Genomic DNA, 18,681 nt, shown 5'->3' on the forward strand with positions numbered 1-18,681 from the left:
AACCCCTTCTCCAGAGCACCCTTTCACACCTCCAGCCATTTGCAGCGCTGTTCACTGTGCTGTGGTCCTAATTTGTTGACAGCTCTCTTCTGCCCTGTGGGGCTGGTGGATTAGTTAACCTAAGCCCGTCTTGAAATCCCCTTTCACATTTAATATCCTCCTCGGTTAGGTTAGAGGACGGTCACCATTCTTACTCCTGGTAGGGCGAGATGCTTTAAATAGCTAAACACGTGCTGTGTGCAAGAAAGGGGCAGAGTGCCTCTGAAGGTATTTTTTGGTTCCCTGCAGCTGGCTTTCTGTTATACCCTTATTTACTTACTTGGCAGTAATTTTGTAGCGTTCAGCGTGAACGTATCAATAAAATGTATAGAGGTGGTAGCAGCTTTGAGTGAGTGTAGTAGCCAGGATGCAGTAGAAGATTTGTATTTTAAGTCATCTTTTAGGGGAGACTTATCACTTTGGAGGTGGTTTTAGGGTCTGCAAATGATTTGGAGATGGAATTATTGAAACAGACCTTTTCATTCTTAGCATCATTCTATTAATTCCCTTTTCCCTCTACTTCAAAGTTTGGTCAATTCTGATAAAGTACAAACTTAGGTTTGTTTGTTTTGGTGGGATATTTGTGCGATTATGGCAAATACTTTAATTTTTTTCAGAAAAAAAGAAAAATCCGTGCTTAACACAGATTTACTTTTGCGAGTTGGCAGTGTTCATGTGTTTATTCCTAATTATTATCCTTGAGTTATTTTACTTCACATTTTTCAAACTTTCATAAACAATTTTAAGAACACTTTAAACGGTTACTCAGAACAAATCAGAAGTGTGCATGTGGCTCTAGACTAAATTTAGGTCGCTAATCCAAACCAGAAAAATAGCAGTTTAGGATTAATATTAAAGACCAGTTTAAAGGTTTCAGTATTCTGGGGGTTTAATTTCCTTTTAGAATTTCAGTGATTGTAGTCCTTCAGATCTAGACTTGGCATTAACAGAGGATATTCATCTATAAATAGACTGATTAAAATTTGGAAGACTTATCCTGCAGGGTGGTTGACATTAGGAATACTGTCAAGTCAGCAGTTTTTGTCTTGGCAATTCTGTTGACATTGGTTTACAATACTTGTGTTTTATAGAATGATTTCTTATAAAAAATGTGCTTGTCTAACTTGACTTTGTCCTTGACGGTTATTTAAAATTGAAATGCATCACAGACACCTCTGTGTATTTTAGTTAATACAGTAGTACACTTGGCATAATGTATAATATATATATATGTATATCATGGGTTTTATTTGTATAGTTAGAAAACCTGAGAATTTGTAAGTTATTGCATTTCAGGAAGTGTGTTACACAGGACCTAGATGACTTCAATGAAATGCTTTAATTTTTGTATTCATTTTAAAGTTTAACATTTTGGGCTTCTTGTTAACATTTTATTAAACATTTTCCCTTTAAACATATTATTGCACATTTTTTTAAAGATGTACCTTTTATTATTTGATCTTAGCACTTAAATATGCTTTCTAAGACTTTAATATATTTGTGTTTAATATCTCCTGTAATACAACCAAAGTATTTCCACATTCACCCTTATTTTATTTAGTTAGTAGAGATGTTTATCAGATCTTTACTGAGCATCATGCATGGCTTATAATCCTACAGATGCTTAAAATGTCACTGCTCCATAAGAAAAGCCTAGTGCTGACATTACAGAATCACGGGAAGTTGTTTATAAATTGTTTTTAACTGAATGAAAAACGATGAACTTAAAATGCAGTTAGAGTCCATTTCAAGAATGGAGCCATAAGCCCAGGATTAAATGTAATGTTTTTTAAGTTAAATTACTAGTTTGTAACTAATAGACACTCTAATATGGTGGCATATTGTCAGAAAAATTCATCTTGTTTGAGCTGAAAATGATATTAAGATCTGTTTAACTTTGACCCTGTAAGGGAGCCAATGTATTTTACTTAGAAGAAAATACGTTGTAGCATAATCATAGAACTATTAATAAAGTGACCATTTAAATACAGAATTCTATAAAATTTTGGAATCAAATGGGTGACATCATTTTAACCTGAATATCTCCCTGTCTTCAATGGGATTTATTAAACAAGATAAACTCCCCCTAGTGGCGAAGTCCAACATTCAAAATTATCATTATTGATGGTACAAAATGATTTTAAACGTGTTCAGTTTAATCCCACTAAAGTATCTTGTGCATAGTAGACACTCAATAAATGTTTCCTTTCTTTTTGGGGTAATGAAGGGTAGAAAATTAAAGGACCTGAAGTAGCCCTGAATCCAATCTGTGTTCCTAAAGAGATTTTCAAAGATATCTTAGGAATAGGTTCTACTCTGTTTCCTTAAATGTTCCTTAAAATAACCATACTCAAAAAAAAAAAAAAAAACCAAAAAACAAAAAACCTTAAATTTAAGAAAAAGCAATGTTTTTACTTAAACCCTCTTTTTCTTTTATCAGTATTTTTCTTGGGTGGTGAAAGACCTGTTATTCATTTCTTTAATTACTTTGCATCATGAAGATAGTTGAAAAACACAGTGCTGAATTACAGTCTGGATTCCCCCCAATGAAAATAACTTTGGATGTGTTTTTGTAGTTTCTAAGTTTTATTAATACATAAAAAGTTTTAGTGGTACTTCAGTTTACCGTTTCTGCAGAAAACTAGTGCTGAATGTTGGCAAATAATAGGTGTTGAGTAAATAAAATCTACACCTGAAAATGATATCAACAGTAGTGATGATCAAACCAGCCATCATGAAGTGTCAGAATTAGAATAATTCTCAGCCTTTAGTTGACCCTGTAACACACTAAATAACGGTAATAGAAAAGCAGTGTCTTCCTTGCTGTGTTTATGAAATTGCTATTCATTCTATCTAAACTAAATGAATCTGTCACATTGATACCTGCTTAGTTGAATAAAATTTTGCAATCTTTTCTTGAAAATGTTTGCTATAAATGTACTGTGATACAATTACCTAAGTAGCTTCTAAAAAAAAATGTCTTTAGTTACATACTTATTTCTCCACTGTTGTTTTTCTTTCAAATAGCTTCCTTCAGATTACATGTAGTGGCTGTGGAGGCTCTTACATGTTGGAACTATGAGATAAATGAGTGAAAGTGATTAGCTATAGGTAGACTGCAAGGAGATCCAACCAGTCCATTCTAAAGGAGATCAGTCCTGGGTGTTCATTGGAAGGACTGATGCTAAAGCTGAAACTCCAATACTTTGGCCACCTCAGGCGACGAGTTGACTCACTGGAAAAGAGTCTGATGCTGGGAAGGATTGGGGGCGGGAGGAGAAGGGGACAACAGAGAATGAGATGGCTGGATGGCATCACCGACTCGATGGACATGAGTTTGAGTGAACTCTGGGAGTTGGTGATGGACAGGGAGGCCTGGCGTGCTGTGATTCATGGGGTCGCAAGGAGTCGGACACGACTGAGTGACTGAACTGAACTGAACTGAACTGAACCGAACCTATTAATGGAGAAGGAGATGGCAACCCACTCCTGCATTCTTGCGTAGAGAAGCCCGTGGACAGAGGAGCCTGGTGGGCTGCTGTCCATGGGGTCGCACAGAGTTGGACATGACTGAAGCGATTTAGCATGCATGAATGCATTGGAGAAGGAAATGACAACCCACTCCAGTATTCTAGCCTGCAGAATCCCAGGGACAGGGGAGCCTGGTGGGCTGCCGTGTATGGGGTCACACAGAGTCAGACACAACTGAAGTGACTTAGCAGCAGCAGCAGCAACCTATTCAAAATAAATCATGAAAAGAGGAAACAGTGAGATATAAATTGAAAAACACTAGTTCTAAACTAAAAGGTGCAGTCTGGTTTCCTTGCTTTGTTGGTCCGGGCAAGTGATTGATCAGTAAGGCAGGGCAGTTCACACCTACACTGCCACTCTCACAACGAAAATTAGCAAGGAGGAAAGTATTTTATAATCTGTAAAGGCTGCTAATGATAGAGATGAAACAGAAACTCTTAAATTTCATTCTTAAATACTTTTAGCCTACAGTGTCACAGAATAACCATTTCTCCTGTGAAACAGTAAGAGGCAGTCTACGAATATGTTCTCAATTGTGGGTGATGACATGTGGTACTCCGCTGGTGAAAAACTTAACACAGTACATGCTTATTGATGCACATAATTAAGACAGTTACTTAAAAATTAATACCACGTAAATCTTTGACACCAGTACCTTTCTGTTTCTATGCTTCTTTTAAAATTGATTTGTTTGCATACTGGTTTAATGTAACAAAAAACTACTCTTCGTTAGTCTTTACTGTGACACAGGCATGCATAGTGCTCTGCAGACGTCATTTTATTTCATTTTTACAGTAGTAATATGAAAAGGTTTTATTATTATTTCAGCTTTCTCTATAGGGACCTAAGGTTCAGATTCAAAGTTGTTAGGTAGTAAATGAAAGGCTGCGTTTGAATATCAGATTCCAGGTCTTTTGGCTCCAAAGCTTGTGTTTGTTCCAACTTCACAATGCTGTCCAGCTGAATATGTTCAGTGATGCGTATGTTATACGCGTATACAGAGATTTCCTTATAATGCTCACTGCTTTTTCTCAAATAGTGCTCTGAAATAAATTATTCAACATTGCCCCTACCTGATGGTGTGCTTGTTTCACTCCACATGTACATTCATGCCCTGTCTTCTTAGGTTCCTTTCCTTCTATTTTCACTGAGGTACATATGAACCAGCCTCACCTCCTGCAAAACACTGTTTTCAGTGGCAGCAATAGTAGTCCCTCTGCTAATGCTCTGTAATTTATTTTAAGGCAGAAATTTTTTCTTTCCAATCTTTAAATACTTCAAGTAGTACTTCAAAGAATACCCTTGAGTTTTATGACTTTTGGTATGAATTTTTAGTTCATTCCTTTGGGAAAAATTCCTGTAAGTGGAAATGTAGGGTACAAAGATATGATGTAATTTTAAGGTTGAGCCAGATATTATGCTCTGAAACATACTGTCAGATTACAAAAAAAATTATATTCCTATTGATAGTCTGTCAGAGAGCCTATATCCTTGCATTTTTGCTTTACAAATATTAATTGTCAACTTCATAGGAAAAAAGATGGGGTGGGCAATTGAACTTCTATGTTGAGATTGTATGTGTGGAATAATGGTATGTTTGCAGATTTTTCTATTAGAGATGTCCTTTACATACTAGTTTTCTTTGTCTTATGTTTTTCAGTTTGCTCTTTTACCTTATTTTTAATGAAATACTATTTTGAAAAGTATTCATTTTAAACAACACATGTACATTAAGAAGTCAAAAATACATGTATAGTGTTAAGCTTGGCATACTAAGCATTATCTGATGATCTTTTATTGTGATAGTTACGGTTATCAATGCTATTTAATCTCTTCTTCATCCTCCCGATATAGTTTTATCACAATTTTGGATTCAATTCACTTGCAGTGTTTCATTATTTTTTAAACCGTATACATTGTTTACTGCTGAGTTAAGTGATACACTCTGATTACATTTTCCTTTCTGTTCTCCATTGTCATCGATTTCATTGTTTACCTATTTTTAATCTTCATATTGTTTATATCTGGGTTTAGCTATGTCTTTGCTTTATCCAAGACAGATTTTGTGTTTCTGTCTCTGATTTCCTTGTTTGGCATGGTTTTCTGGAAGAGAAGGATATTTGCAGAAAGCCATGTACTCAGCCATCATGGAACTGGAAGCGATTTACTTATCTCTTAAGACCTGATTGAGAAGCCACATCTCCATGAAACCGTCCCCCTTTATTCTACCTATAGCCGAATCTTACCTTCCTTAACTCTCCAGCATAACTTTTAAGGCACCTACATTATTGAGAAATACATTATGTTTGATTTTTGCCATGTTATAGAGTGCATCTTCTCCTAGTAAGAAAGACAAGCTCTGTAAAGACAGGTGTATTTTCTTTGTCTTTGTAGCAGCTAGAGCTTCCTAGTACCACGCACATAGTAGATATCTGAGACTATTTATTAATTTAGCAATTGCCCCCCACTTAAAAATGTTCATGTTTTAGTGCTTTATGTATGGTAGATGTATTCTATATGGGTTCCAAGAAAAATACATAGAAAAAAGTGCATATTCAAAACAGAAGAGGATAAAGGGATCATCATTATTATTATTATTATTTTTTCTTTTAGGATTTAGGAAGTAACAGTGGTTTCCAGGGTGTATTTCATGTTCTGGCTTTTGTTGTGAAGGTCTTGTGCTAAAGATTACATGCTGTTTGTACCTCATCACTGCTCCTTAAGCATAGCAGAAGCAGGAAAGGGAAGAAGCCATCATAGCTATAGAGTGGGAACAGGAGACGTAACTGAGAAATTCAGACTCCTTACAAATAACTGCCAGTCAGAATGCTCAGAAGTTTTTGTAGACCTTTTTTGCCTCACATAGGGAAGTAGATATCTAGCTGTATTGAGCTTAACGTGAAATCTGACTTTATTCATGTCATAGATTCCCCTCTCCAGTATCACATTAGGTATATAATTTATGATGGTAAATACTCAACATTTAGAGATAAATAAGTATGCACTGAAGCCATTGGGAGGAAATGAAGAATGAATGTGTTTGGAGCTGTGCTTAATGGGATATGGTAGAGAGATTTATCAAGAAATACTTCAATATCCTAGCTGTTGGAATGAGAGTCATACCATTGTAGATGCAGAGAAGGGGTGCTCAGAGTTCTGAAAAACATGAACTTGAGGACATTCAGGTAAAGAGACTGGAAATAAACAGTTATTGGTAAGTAGCCTGAAGCAGTGAAAGTAGATTAAATTATCCACAGGAAAAAGCTGATAGAGCAGACTCAGTCCTGTGATAGGTAATCTCCATTTGAAAATGTCATCTTAATCTCATAGGATTACTGAAACTGTCTTTGCATGTCACTGTGAGGTTTTATGGTAAATGTCACATAAAAATATGAACATTTACTTTATGGTTAAACTGGGTCCATATGTTTTTTAACTGTGTTTCAAATCCTGAGCACAAATCATGAGCCTAAGAGACAGTTTAGCTCGGGATATTAAAAAGGCTTTACAAGGAGCATGCTAGCTGGCATTGGACATACCATTGGGCCTGTTACACCAGTACTTACGGCACGCACAGCTTCTAAAGCAAAGCATGGCATGCAGTCAGCTAAAGGCTTGCTTTCACAACAGTTTTGGTTTACAGGTTGGGACAAGATTTTTGAGGTTAAGGCTTAAAAAAAATAATAAATTGACTCCTTTACATGATCAGCATCTACCGTCTCTCAGATGTCTGAATTAAAAATATCTCAAATCCAATCTTTTGGAGACATTTATTTATATTTCAAATGTTAGCCTTTTGTTTAAATAGATGGTTGGCAGTATGTTTTGGCATGGGTTAGAAGAGAATACAGAAGTAATGCTTGCATGACTCAAGTCAAGTGTGATTGATGTAGAATTACTCTCTATTTTTACCGTTTGGTGCATCTTAAATAGGTCTGGATAAGTGTGAAGTATTTTCACAAAATAGTTGTGAATATTTCTCACAAAATCAGTGAAAAGGTTTGTCAGATCTATTCCTTCGGCTTTAACAACAGTGGATCTGAAATGCCAAGTCCAGTAGGTACTTCTCAGCCCTGGCTTTCCTTAGTAACTTTGTGCATTTGACTTTGTTCTGTGACCTGCAAAATATTCTACCCTGGTTCTTTTTCTTTCTGCCTTATTGATTCTTCTCTGTCCTCTTTTTGCCCACTGCCTTTCCTCAACTTTTTACCTAAATGTTGGTATCACTGAGGTCTATCCTTGAGTATCTTCTGTTTGGCATACCTTCCATTAGAAAATGTAGTTGTTATTCCAAGCTCCAAATCCCAGTCATTTGTGACCTCTCCTCGCCAATTTATTTTTCCCGTTACTCCCTATACCTGGGAAGTCAGCAAGTCAGTTTGGTTGAGTGACCATTTGAGTCTGACTATGTATGAGCTTTGTGGTGGGTCAAAGTGCTGTTAAAAAATCTCAAGCCAGGCCATCCTTACTACCCCACAATCACTCCTTTTGGTCAGGCTCCAGTCGTTTCCTTTCTGGACTCTTCTGATCAGCAGCCATCAATTGAGAGTCCTCTTTGTGTCAAGTACTATTCTGAGCATTGGAGATACAAAATGATTAAGTTTACATTGTAATAAGAGTAACACATGAGTATATGCAATATAGGTTGCGCAACACTTAGGAAATTTGATCTTCTGCTAAATATTCCAGTATGTGCATAATAATACATTAGTACTGTGGACAGTTTGCAGTGCATAAAGAAATAGTCTCTGCTAGTGCAGGCCTGGCTTCTGCAAAAAGAGCCAGTACTAGACAGCCAGCAATTTCACGTGTAGAAGCACCACTGAACGTCTTTCTCCGACAGTTCTGTTATTTCTTTCTGTGTCTTAGCAGCTTGTCTTGCTTCAGTGTTTGTGTTACTGTCTTCTGCCCAGTGTTTTATAATCATTACTGGAAAGCTCCCAAGAGCACACAACTGGATTTTATTTTCAGTTGTGGGAAATGCTATCAGCCCAGAATACTCCCTCGTGGAATGGCTATTGAAGGCACTTACATAAGATGCACACAGTAGGAGTGGGTCAGGGAAGACAACAAACATGATGTAATTCAGCAGCACTTTGAAGCTGCTGTGACAGAACACGGGGAAACTGGGGAGTAACATGTATGAGAACATCAGAGTACGTATTGGTGACTTAAGTCCTGTCTTTGCTCTGGAGAATAACAGGCAAGGAAGGTTTTGCCTGGGGGATCAGAGACCAGAGGAAGAGTTCGGGGCCACAGAAAGATCAAGAGGGGGTTTCGTTTGTTAGTTTAAGGAACGTGGACTGTGCAGCGCTGCTGAGTGGTTTGGATCAGAGGAGTGACAGATTTATGTTTGGGAAAGGAGGACTGGCTGTATTGTGATCTGCCCTGCATCCCATCCCCTCCATCACCAGAGTCAGGGCAGCCCAAGACTGGTCATGTAAACCCCAGCTGAGAGCTGAAGCTGACTTCCCAATACCAAGGACCAACTTCACACCATTTCTGTGGGGAAACTTGCTGTTTCCTCTTTCAGGAACTTTTTTTTCATCAGATGTCCACATGGCTCACTCCTTCACTTTATCCTTGTCTGTGCTAAACCATTGCCTCAAGAGACCTTCCTTGCTGATCAAAACCAGCACGATACTTCCTTATCTTGCTTTATTTTTCTTCTCAACACTTACCAGCCTGGAAAGTTATATGCTTGTTTGTTTCTTTCTTCATTTGTGTATTTCTGGATCCTCCCATCGGAACGTAAGCCTCAGGAGAACAGGGGCTTTCTTATGTTTTGTTCGCTACTCAGCGTTCTGGGTGTGGCACATGGTGGGTGGTCAGTATCTGTTGAAGGGAGTTGGCCCTAACCTGCTTCCCCTTCTCTCTCTTGCACGCTGGGCTCCTCAGGTAGTTCCTCTCACTGTTCACCATTTCTCACTTGTGCCACCTCCTGAAATCCTGTTCACCTTTCAAGGTTCAACTCATAGACTACCTTTTGTATATAAATCTTTTTTCAAGCAGTTGCTCACTGTCCTCAGCTCCTGTAACACTTTTTCAGTATAGAGGAGAAGAATGGTTTCTGGGACTGCCCAGGACATGATAGGTGCAAACAAATATTTAACAGGTGATCAGTTGGTAGAGGATTATTCAATGGGGTGGACATGCATTATAAGTAAAAGTTGAAATTCAGTTGATTGATTGGACAAATGCAGTAACTAGATGTGACTTGAGTTTCATTTTACATGTGATTAGGGAAAATAGCTCGGAGAAGGCACTGGCAAGCCACTCCAGTACTCTTGCCTGGAAAATCCCATGGATGGAGGAGCCTGGTAGGCTGCAGTCCGTGGGGTCGCTAAGGGTTGGACACGACTGAGCGACTTCACTTTCCCTTTTCACTTTCACACATTGGAGAAGGAAATGGCAACCCACTCCAGTGTTCTTGCCTGGAGAATCCCAGGGATGGGAGAGCCTGGTGGGCTTCCGTCTATGGGGTCACACAGAGTCGGACACGACTGAAATGACTTAGCAGCAGCAGCAGGGAAAATAGCTAGAGAGATAGTCACCAGTTTCGATTAGGTATGGAGTTATGCACGAAGTCTGGAGGAAAGTATCTGACTTATTTTATATCTATGCCACTTTACCAATTTCGTAGGAACGACATGAACTATAACAGAAACAAAAATAAATAGACAAGTTCTGAAGAAATTACCCATTAGGGACAGTGTAAAAAATATGCTAAATTTTCATATTTCTTTCTGTCATATTCTTGCATGAAGTATTACTTCTTTAAAAAAAGTATTATTTCATGTTACTTCATGTAACTTTGAAAGCATGTTATCTAGAAATGTTTTGATTGAATCAAATTAATAGCATTATACTCAAGACAATTTATACTTTTTAAAATACTATAATGTGAATCATCAAAAATACTTTGTCTTCTCCAGTAAAACTGGAGGAAGAAGTCTTCGTCATAAGAATGCCCTTAATATTCTTTATTTTTTCTGGCAAATGGAAGGGTGCAGAGACATGATCTAAAAATGCCTTTGTTTTTTAAATATCTTCTCTATATTTTAACGTTGGGTATCTGATGATCTGTAAATTCACTTTTATGGATTTCTGTTATGAAATCCTGGGTAAGACCTTTGTGTGAAGTTCAGTTTCTCATTTCTGAACTCAAGTTCTACTCCTACCCATCAGTATCTTTTCTCTCAGATGAATATCATGCTAAATGTTGGGATTTCATTGGATTTTCTAGTTGAGACACAAATTATGTCATAAAGATAAAATTTGCCAGTAATTGTGGGTAAGCAATTAACCTCTAATATTTGTCGGTCAACAAATACTAATAACTGAGGTCAAATTTTTCTTGCCTTAATATTGGAGGACCCCATTAGATGGCTGGAGGACCCTGTGGAGATCCAGGAATGGCTTTGAAAAGTTCTCACTGTCAGGATGAAAAGTGTTTAATACAGGAAGATAAGGGTGATGAAGAAACAGCTTTTTATTTAAGGTCATTTCTGTTTATCTACAACCTAAATGATGCCAAGATGATTCTTGTGAAAGATAGCAAAGGAGGCATAATTTTACATAACTTATGGAAGATTTCTTTCTTCCCCCTAGCAATGACTGTGTTTGAGGGAGAAAAAAACGCTAGTAGATTTGTTAATTGGAAACCATGTACCACACATGTATAAGGTGTGGAAGAGATACTTGGCGTTTTCCTGTGATGGATTCATAGTTTTTAACAAAACATTACAAAAGAGTTTACCTGTTATCTTGTTTTTCTTAATTAAGATGTGAAAGAAGCATTTTGAAAAGATTTATATAAACTTGCAGTAAGTTTTAGATGTTTTGTTAGAAAAATAGTTGAGGAGATGTTATAACGCGATAAAAATTTTTGCTCTCTAGATTTTCATGTATTTTATTTATCATGAATTTTGTTTGTTTTTCAGTGTCAAGCCAGTGCCAGCTGAAGGAATCAAATCAAATCCTTCAAAGAGGCATAGAGACCGACTGAATACAGAGCTGGACCGTCTGGCCAGCCTGCTGCCTTTCCCACAAGATGTTATTAACAAGCTGGACAAACTTTCCGTTCTTAGGCTCAGTGTCAGTTATCTCAGAGCCAAGAGCTTCTTTGATGGTAAGACAGAAGGGTTTAATTTTTCTATAATCGCTTACCAAGTATTTATGTTGCTTATGGCTATTACCGCTTCTGTGTTGAAAACTGCAAAAATTAGCCTCATGTGAAAAAGTTTTGTTTATTGCTGTAGAATAATACTTAGGTAGCAAAGCCTAATTTTTAATATTTCTAAAAATCAGTTTTCCCGCGATTGCTTCATCAAAACAGATGCTGCCCCTTCAAGGATATGTTATGTCATTCCTTGAAAATTATAACACATGTTACGTATGACACTTTCCGGTTCTTCTCCTTCCAACTCAAATTTTTAAAGTCTTTTTTTAATGGAAAGAATGAGACATATTAACTACTATGATATATTTTTGCTGGATTTCCTTCACTGTGTTTCACAGATATATCATTCATTTGACCTTTGAAAGTTATATATAGTTCTGCTGCTTTATAACTAACTATATGTTTAGTCCAGCAAAATGTAATTAAAATATCTTCTTCCATGGGAAAAGCATTTCGTTATTGGAGGCAGTGGACTTGGCTTTTAGTCTCTGGTGTGCCACTGACAACTATTTTACTTTAATCTTTTAGCATCGCTTGACTCAGCCGAAAGCAAGGGATTTGAACTAGGTGATTTTGTTAATCGTACAGTCTGTCGTAATCATAAAGTGTTTTAAGTGGAAGTTTTGGTTTGAAAATAATGTTTCGGTGTGTCTCTTCATGCAAAACAATTCCTTGATTTCTCTTTTGTCTGTCTTCTCTTTTTCTGTTTATTTGTCAGACATAGAGTTTTTAGAAACTGTTCAGTCTTTTCAATGCATCGTGCCATTTGACCAACAGCAGTAGAGAATTAATGATAAAATCTCAGTGACTTATGTCAGTGCTTCTTAACCTTTAATGTGCTCACAATCACACAGGGACCGTGATAAGATGAAGATGCCTATTCAGTAGGTTTTGCTGTCCTCAGAGATTTTGCACTTCTTACAGAGGGTCAGATGATGCAAACAGTGCTGCCCTTGACACAGTTACAGATGCTTGAATTTGCAGTTTGTGTGCAGAATATCGCAAGACAGTTATTTCCCTTTAGGTTTGTGTTTAGATCATTTGCTGTGTTTAGTCTGAGCATCTTTTTTATTTATAGGTTTGTTTGCCTGCCATATGTTGTTTATTTTGAGTTAAAAAACTGTATAGTCATTGAGAATCTGGGTAGTATACACTAATTTCAGGATGATAATTTCAGGGAGGGTTATATATTTAAAGGTTCATAGTAGATATTTAACATTTTCTCTGTTCTGTATAAAAAGTCTTTGAATTTTCCAGACCCTTCATCTTTGAGGTGAGTTATGAGATATAGAGTGGTGTGTGTGTGTGTATCAGCTGTACAGTCATTTTGTGACAGGAGCTAGAAACTAACTTTCCAGATTCCCTCTGTTGTTTTTGCAGACCACATCTCAGTTACTTCTGTCTTCTGGGAACCATATACATAGCAAAATCCTGAGGACTTTTCCCTCGGTCTGTGATTCTCAAACTATTAGTCCCCAGATGGTCAGCATTAGTTGTCCCCTGGGCATTTGTTAGAAATGCCAGATCTTGAGCCTTACTGAGCCCATCGGAATCAAATACTCTGGTGTGGTGGCAGGTTTGGGAGCCCCTGTTATAGACTGTAACCTCAAGGGCACTCCCAGTTTCTTGGGATGCAGTCCTGACCTTCAGCATCTCTTCACATGCGGTGCTGTCAGACCTGTGATGGGGCTTCTGTGACACGTATGATGTGGTCTCTGCCCTTAGAGAGTTTATAGTCTAGGAACAGGGAGGCATTATTCCTTCACTCTGATAAAGATGTACTGACATGATCATTTTGCCTTTTTGTTTCCTGCTCCTCTCTCATGGGAAATCAGCATATATGTTAAAAAGAGGGGAGAAAAATGTGTAGGATTTTCCTGTTTAGAAGCAGTAGAGCAGAATTGAAGCTGCTTAGAGGATAGTCAGTGTGTCATTTAAGTACTAATAATTTCGAGGGTGTCTTTTCTCTCTGTGTGTATATGTATTTATGCTTACACATATACATACACGTATTAATATATGCATATTTAATGAAAAACTAAATATACATATTTTTCCATGATTTGATATATATCCTGTTCAATCCCCCAAGTAAAAGCATTTCCAAAATCTACCTTATAAAGAATGTCATAGTTTAGCAAGGCTCATTATGGAATTGTTACTTGTTTAAAAGGGTTTTCTCGGCTCTTCACTAATGAGTTTATGTTTTATTCTGGTTCAGTGTATTTGACAGTAGGATCTTATTACCCTCTTAGTGTCATTCCTTCATCAATCAAAGTATCTTTCATTTGAGGTCTTTTGAATTACTGGATTTTATTTAAGTGTGCCTCAGCATAACTTGAAAAGCTTGTTAAATGCACATTCTAGGATGTGCCCTTTCTTTTGCTGATTCTGAGTAGGTTTATTCAAAACCCAGCAATCTATATTGTTATAAGCAATTTAGATAAGTTTAAGACAATGATTTAATCTGATTTTATGCCCTGTGTTACTTAAATATTTTTTCTTTGCCTTTAGAAAGACAAATCCAGATGTAGACAGTTTTAGAAAGCCTTGTGTGTGTTTGCTTGAGGTTCGGTGGAATGTGTACTCTAAGAAGTTAGTGTGGGTTGTTCAGTACAGGAACAGAGTTAGGTGGAAGGTGAGTGAAATAATCAGTGAAAAATCCCAGACCACCAGTGGTCTAGGAAGGCAATGCAGTATTTTGAAAGCACACAGATAATAAAATTTTCAGGTGATCGTTATGACCTCAACAGATACTAAGTGCAACCAGGGAAACGTGGCCATGAGGACAGTGATTAGGATTTCTGTGTGTGGTGAAAGCCACACTCCCACTGTTGGGGAAAGAGCAGAGCGAAGGGAAGCTCTAAGTGAATAACAGGATGCAAACAGGGGGTGTGTTAATTCCTGCGGAAAGAACAATATAAACGAGTAATCATACAATCTTGTTAGAAAGGAAACTCAAGTTCTACTGTAACAATAGATATTTTTCCAAGAAAATACATCTATTTATTGCAAGTTTAAATAATCCAACTTGGATGGGATCTTCTTAAACTGTGAAGCCATGACTCTACTTCTGTGACTGTCTGAAAAGCAGCACTTAAGTTTCAAGTACAACATTAATCTTGATCCATTTTTAATTAGTCAGAACATTCTAAACTATAACTTTAGAGTACTTGAATAAAACTCAGTCATTATGGTAAAGCTAGAAGGTGTTTCTGTACCATTATGAAACTAAAGTGGTTTTTAAATACATTTTGTAATTCAGGATTGTGCTTTATTTATTCTAAATACTATGCACTGTGCTAAATTCATGAAGAAGAAACAAAGCGGGGGAAAGGCTTTTCTGCCCTCTAATAGCTCAAGATCGAGTGTTTTAAAAACTGTGACAAATACAGTATGTGAAAGCCTTTAAAAATGTGCACATGAAATGTTTATAACGCAACAGTTAGGGAGTGTTTTCAAGGGAGGGAAAAGGATTAGAAGCTTGTTAGTTATTAGTTTTGGTTTCAACTAAGGAAATAATGGAGGAAGTCTTTGAATGTTTAATCCTTGAAAACTCTTGAACTACAGGTATTATAGATAGTAAAACCCAGAGAATTTTCAGTTTGTAATCTCTACTTATTTTATAGTTGAAGTAATCATTACAGCATTTTCATCTGCATAATACAGTGCTTTATGTTTTTTTGGGTGCATTTAAGCCTGCCACATATTGCCTATTTTTTTCACTAGAATAGAAGCTCCTTGAGAACATTGTGTTTATTGTTACACCTTAAACACTTAGGACAGTGCCTGCCCTGGAGTGGGCACTCAGAAAGTCCATTAATTGTATTAACATATCTGAAAAACAATGTAAAATTCATGTTGAAATTCTGAATTATATACTTTATATGAAATGTGTCTCTGGGGCTTGGTTTATGATGTTAATATTTTGCAATTTCCAGATAATCTCTCTGTGAATAGCCACTTACGATGATTATGATTGGCTCTGTCAATTATTTTATCTTCTTATTTCTAAATATACAGATGCATATAAATCATTTTTAAGGAGCTGGAGCACTAAGAGATTTTACATGGTCTTTAATCCCTGGCTGAATCGTATAGGGAAACATGTAGAAGTGCTGAAGCACCCACTCTGCTTTGAACTGGCTGCGCCGCTGCCCTTCCCCAGCGCTCTCACCGCAGCCCCTTGGGCTCTTTGCGTCTCTGCCCTCTCTCCGTGTTTATTATCTTGCTCCTGGGCCAGTGGTAGCTGTCTTCCTTGTTGGCTGTCCCTGATGTACTCCCCAGTAGTCTGCCAGTCTCGGTGTGTTTTTTAAGTTTTGTCAGCGCCCATGGGATGTACAAATAGGGCTCTGAACTTAAAGGGAAAGATTACTCTCTTTGTACATTCGAAGGATGAAAAATCCCAGAGTATAGTGGCATTTTAATTTCTGCACAATGGACACATTTAGACAGAACTGAAGGATTAACAGCAACATATTAGTACTGGATTAACTGAAATTGTCAGTGTTTGAAGTTCAGTTCAGTTTCCTCAGCAGCATTGCTCTTCTGTGTTACCTTCCATTCTTCCCAGTTTAACGGTTGAAAGGCTTTTCTCAACTATGTATCTGTGAAGCATTTCCGTTGAGTCTTCTCTATTTTTGGAAAACAAATTTTAAAAATTCCAAATTGCTGTTTTCTGATGTTAGTAATTAAATAGGAACATAGGAAAGTGTAGTTTTTGCTGCTTGATAGATTAAATCCAAGAGAAGTGAGCCTCAGGACAGAAAATGACCAAGTGGACCTGTGACCTGGCAGGTCAGTGTGAGAGCCTAAAATCTTTAACATCATGGTCATACTTTTCTATCAGATTTCAGATGTTAAAATAAAACTGTCTTTTCTAATCTTTTTTTAAAGTAGAAAATAGAAGGAAGACCTGTGTCACAAACAAGTTTTAAACTCACATGTTACCTCTGAGATGGAAAATATTTAGAATAAAATTTAAATAGCTTAATGGCTGTGATCAATAATAGTTTATTAAGATAAACTTAGATTTGGGGGGTTGCATGTAACCTAGTCTTTGAAATTGGTTGACATGAAGGAAAAGGGTTGTTCCTTCTTCATTGTATCTCTTAAAGCCAGGATCAAACCGTGGACATTGTGCTTGTTAGCCAGTCTGAATTGGAGAAGGAAATGGCAACCCACTCCAGTGTTCTTGCCTGGAGAATCCCAGGGACGAAGGAGCCTGGTGGGCTGCCATCTATGGGATCGCACAGAGTCGGACACGACTGAAGCGACTTAGCAGCAGCAGTAGCATCACCAGCCAGTCTGAATCAGTATGGTAATGCTTTATTCTTAGTAAGAGTAACTTCAACTTGTGAACAATGTTGAATTAGATTTCATTATCATTTTAAAAAATATTCATCATCATGTAAGTATCGTTTACATTATTCTACTTTTTGACATCCCTCCTCAAAATTAATGAGAATGACTAATCCACTTCTGTGTTGAAACAGAAATATCTAATGAAGTAAAAAAAAAAAAGGCAGAAAAGTTTTCTTTCTTTGAGACAATAGTAAGTGTCAAGGGCATGTAGAACTGTTCATTCTGTAAAATATCCATAGTACTTGCTGTCCCTTTAAGTATAGTCTTTAACTGTGTAATCTTACATCCCTCATTATACCTCAGTCATGAGTTACTCTTCATGACATCTTTACAATGAAGATGTACAGATTTAATTTGTGGAAAGGAAAACTTAGAAACAGGAAAAAGGTGATTGTGTCTAGAGGTGAGTTTGGGGATCTGAGTTTGTAATTTCAAAGTTCTGCATTTGCAGCTATCACGGGGGACAGTTTTCTGGTTATTTGTAAAACTAGATGGGGCTTCTCAGGTAGCACTAGTGGTAAAGAACCCGCCTACCAATGCGGGAGTTGCAAGAGACGTAGGTTCAATCCCTGGGTCGAGAAGATCCCCTGGAGGAGGGATTGGTTACCCACTCCCATATTCTTGCCTGGAGAATCCCATGGACAGAGGATCCTGGTGGGCTACAGTCCGTAGGGTCGCAGAGCTAAAGCAACATAACTGAAGCGGCTTAGTATACACAGCACACAAAGCTGGATAACACAGGGCAGTGAGTCATGAATCACTGTGCATGCTTAAATAACCACTTGTCTCATAAAGCGTAAACATTTTACACATTGGAGGATCTTAAATTCATAGAGTCTAAAAATGCGGTGAGAAGAGAGGATGAGAAGCATTAACTTCTGTTATGTGATGATAAAAATTTATTCAACCTCAGTGTTTATCATGGATCTTGGTAGACTGTTTTAAATTAGAAATTATATGTGCTTTTTTCTTGGTTTTCCTTTTGTAGAGATTTAATAATTCGCTTCCAGTTCATTAGGTTTTCAAAAACGTTATTGTGTTTGTTCATCTTTAGCTTGTGTGTTTCTCTCAATTTCAGAACATTATCTTGAAAAGTATATATATATTTGAAACATATACTTGAAGAATGAACTTGAACAAGCAGTAAAAACCAACTAAGTAATAGAACCTGTTTAAGGGTTGATATAAAAGTTTAAGGTGTTTGTTTATGTGTTTTTTACATTCAGTGAATTTGTATGCTAACTTTATTTCCTTTCTAAAAAAAAAATACTGTAGGCCAAGTAATTCACAAAACTTCCAGTATCATAGCAACTGTAATTTCTTAACTCTAGAAATGTCGGAGAAGGCAATGGCAAGCCACTCCAGTACTGTTGCCTAGAAAATCCCATGGATGGAGGAGCCTGGTGGGCTGCAGTCCATGGGGTCGCTAAGGGTCGGACACGACTGAGCAACTTCACTTTCACTTTTCACTTTCCACTTTCACACATTGGAGAAGGAAATGGCAACCCACTCCAGTGTTCTTGCCTGGAGAATCCCAGGGATGGGGAAGCCTGGTGGGCTTCCGT

The 18,681-nt window shown here is 37.3% G+C and overlaps 1 protein-coding gene across 1 annotated transcript in view; it reads left to right on the top strand.

Moving 5' to 3' along the window:
- The window catches only part of AHR (aryl hydrocarbon receptor), a 54,793-nt gene that overhangs the window by 448 nt on the left and 35,664 nt on the right, over positions 1–18,681 (top strand). Inside the window, exon 2 of the mRNA XM_055420539.2 lies at positions 11,514–11,701. Within this exon, the coding sequence (XP_055276514.2) occupies positions 11,514–11,701 (188 nt within the window). The remainder of the gene's footprint in view (positions 1–11,513; positions 11,702–18,681) is intronic.

This window comes from Moschus berezovskii, chromosome 3 (assembly GCF_049115385.1).
Source record: "Moschus berezovskii isolate FMDL1 chromosome 3, NW_MosBer_1.0, whole genome shotgun sequence".
Lineage (NCBI taxonomy): Eukaryota > Metazoa > Chordata > Mammalia > Artiodactyla > Moschidae > Moschus > Moschus berezovskii.